Source organism: Gavialis gangeticus, unplaced genomic scaffold, assembly GCF_001723915.1.
Source record: "Gavialis gangeticus isolate Ggan-Ray unplaced genomic scaffold, GavGan_comp1, whole genome shotgun sequence".
Lineage (NCBI taxonomy): Eukaryota > Metazoa > Chordata > Crocodylia > Gavialidae > Gavialis > Gavialis gangeticus.
In genome coordinates this window covers 43736129-43739408 of record NW_017729032.1, presented here as the reverse complement: position 1 = coordinate 43739408, position 3280 = coordinate 43736129, and the positions used below count along the sequence as shown (strand labels likewise).

The 3280-nt window shown below is 39.8% G+C and overlaps 1 protein-coding gene across 2 annotated transcripts in view; it reads left to right on the top strand.

Moving 5' to 3' along the window:
- ATP8A2 (ATPase phospholipid transporting 8A2) overlaps nt 1-3280 on the top strand; it is a 638305-nt gene that overhangs the window by 599008 nt on the left and 36017 nt on the right. For both annotated transcript variants that reach the window (XM_019525447.1, XM_019525446.1), the window contains one exon: nt 443-531. In XM_019525447.1, coding sequence (XP_019380992.1) covers nt 443-531 — 89 coding nt within the window. The remainder of the gene's footprint in view (nt 1-442; nt 532-3280) is intronic.

Sequence of the window (3280 nt, the reverse complement as noted above, 5' to 3'; positions counted from 1 at the left end):
TTTTTTGACAGCTGTTTGAAACTGCTCAGAGGTCTGGAATGTTAGAATGAGTCCTGGAGGAATAATAAGCAAAGGGCAAGAAGGATGGTCAAATGTGCATGCTAAATTTGTTTATCACACAGCTCAGCATGTGTGGATCTCTGTATGTGTGGATATGTAGACTCAGAAGCTTACATCAGCCGAGGATCTAGCTATAACATACATATTTCTAGAGCACCTTGAAATAATGATATCAACCTAAAGTGGTTTGGCTCTTTGTTTGCTTTAGATGCAATCCAAAACTCAAGGAGATTCCTTCCATTTTATTCAGTAGACTTTAGATCAGATCTTATATGTCTGTGTAATGATGTTATCCCTTGCTCTACCTGTTGTTTTCAGGCAACCACCTACTCACTGTGATATGAAGGTGATTCATGTCTCACTTATTTTTGTTTCTTCCTAGGCAGGAATGGTGTTCAGATGTGGATATTTCTGGTTTGGTTTATTGCTGGTGCCCACTGCGTGCCTTCTTAAAGATGTGGCCTGGAGAGCGTAAGTTTAAAGACTACAGAAATAATTGTATTTGCTGTAGAAATGCTCCTTCACCTCTGTTTCCTTCAGTTCAGTATCTTTCAGTCCATCGCTTAGTAACACTTCAGCTGAACAATCAATTTGAGTGACTTCCTTTAGAAGTATTTATAGTGCCTGTCTTAAAGTTGTGTGAGTTGTTCATCAGCTGTAATATCACAGTCAATATGAAAGGATTCATAACAGTGACATTCATGGAGGCTAGGTACAGACATTCAAAAAGCCTGAGGGAAAATCAATCTCAGTTACGCAGTTTTCTGTAAGCCACATAGTTTAGATTGGTAGTGAACAGAACACACTTTTGTCCTTTGCCAGGTCCACCAGCAAGACCTGGTTCCACCATTTTTAATCCAGTCTGCACCAATCTTCTGCTCTGTTACTGGTATAGACCGGTTTTGTGCACCACACTATTCCATTCAGGTGCAGACTGGTTTCTGATCACCTATAGCAGTTAAAAGTATAATGTCTGTACCTGGCCAAAATGTTTCCAGAAATCTGAAGGACATATACTTCACTAGGGGTAATGCTATTCTTGTTACAAAGATGTATGTTGTATTCTTATAACCAAAGGAGCCCAAACTTTTTTGGGTGTGACTATATATGCATGAGTTAGAAAGTAATAGTATTTTAGTTTGTAGACAAAGGAACAGTCTTCTCCTGGATAACTATATTTTATTCTGTCCAGCCATTTCATTTTAAGTCCTCTTGCTCAACACCAGATTGCTTGACAGTTCCCCTCAGGGCTCTCCCTCCACAGTGAAGCTTCCTGGATATACTTTGTACAAAGTAGTCTTATACCTTAACATTTAGATGAAAGTCCTCATAACTCCATTCCTAACCCAAGAAAGATCAGTGATGAAGTGCAGATCTGGGTAACCCTTTTTTAATGCCTGGAGTTGAAAATACTGAGAAAAGTAATGGAATCAAAGAACATTGTGATTAAAAAAGAGGCTGGTTTCACCTATATTCTTTGCAAAGCAAAATTATTTTATTTTTATAAGTATTGTTGGGCTTTTTTGTCCAGTCTACTTTGAAATGTCTCGAATGATATGAATTTCATCCTATCCCTTGGAAGGCTATTACAACCTTCCAATAGATCTTACTGTCTGGAATATTTTTCTTGACGTTTAGCCTAAATTAAATTATTCTCATGGACTGAACAGAGATTGGAATTTTGAGCCCTGTTTTAGCCGTCCCACTCTGCATGAAGAAGAGCAGTAAAGAAACTATCGCTCTGATCTTGCAGACTAAAGGTACTGCCATGTTTCGTGACCTTTTACAGGAAAGGCCCAGGGGCATTCCAGCCATGGGGCTGATGTTGCAGATCCTTGCTGGAGTGAAGTGGGAGGATAGAAAGGTTAATACGTGATTTGTCATGAAGCCATAAGGTGAAAGCCTCATAATCTGTAATCTCTAACCCCTGGGTCAAGCTCTTTGCCAGCCAGCAAAAACTCTCCTTAAGGGAGAAAAGCAGAAAGTATGGAAGGATAAACTAAATACAGTAGGAAGCAAGAAAATCTCCCCAGAGCACCTGTCTGTCTCAGATGTCAGCCTAAAAGGATAAATCGGTCTACATATAGAGGTGCTGTAAGTTTGTTTTTCCATGAGCCAGTAGTATATTAGAATTTAAAATGTTGTATTTGCCTACCAAAAATCAATGATAATTTTTTAAAAAGAAATTCCCTTCCCTTCCTTTGATTAATTTTCATGAGCTGTGTTACCTCACACAGCCAGTATCACCTACCATTTCCACTGGAGACTGAGTAGTCAGATGTAGTTCTGTGACCATCCCTTTGTTGAAAATGATAAAACAGGTCTAGAAATTTGAGGCCAAACATGGGTTCAAGCTTAAAAGACATGATTGTCACCTTTGCAAATCTGTTCGCTTATTTTGTAAACCTAAGGTCATTGTGCTCTATGTAATTAAGTATCACTTCATTTTATCCATTTTAAAGTAAACTGAATTGTTCTCATGATTAAAATTAAGTACACATGGAGCTGTTTGCAGGAGCAGGGTGTAAATATGTATTTAGGTGTCTGTCATTTGACACCTGATTTTTAAAAAACTTGTCTGGATGTTCAGTGCAGGCCATACTTGTGTCCTCAGATTGCCTTCTCTTTTTAGTGCTCAGCAAGGATGGCTAGACACCAGTAGGAGAGACCTGATATAGGTAGAGCAAATCATCAAAAAGTATGAGTGAAGTTATGTATAGAATACACCGTGACCATACTAAGGGCACTTAAAATGCGAGTGCCCAGACATTAAACCTTGTTAACTCATATAAAGTGCCCTCTGAGCATCTGAAAATTACACCATTTCAGACAAGGGTTAAATTTGGTCCATACTTCCTAGCTTGTGTTAAGGTAACTTCACTCTTCTGTATAGTGATAAATGAGCAATTTGCAGTCCTCCAGCAGGATGCGCTGCTCCCAGGAGCCCCCGTCCCCCTCCCTACCCTGCCACACATACCCAGAGCAGGGATAGAGCCCAAGGGCATTTATACATATACCTTTCTATCCTGCAATGCGCTGGAGATCTGCTGCTTTGGACCAAGCTTTATTAATCAAGTCTCTCCATACGCGAGCTGACGCACACTGTGCTGTACTGCATGCAGTTGTATAAGTGGCAAAATGTGCATTAGCGTGCAGAAAATGGCAGTGGTGCGCTTTTGACCTAAAGCACCTCTGAGGTGTTTTAGTTCAAAAGTGCACT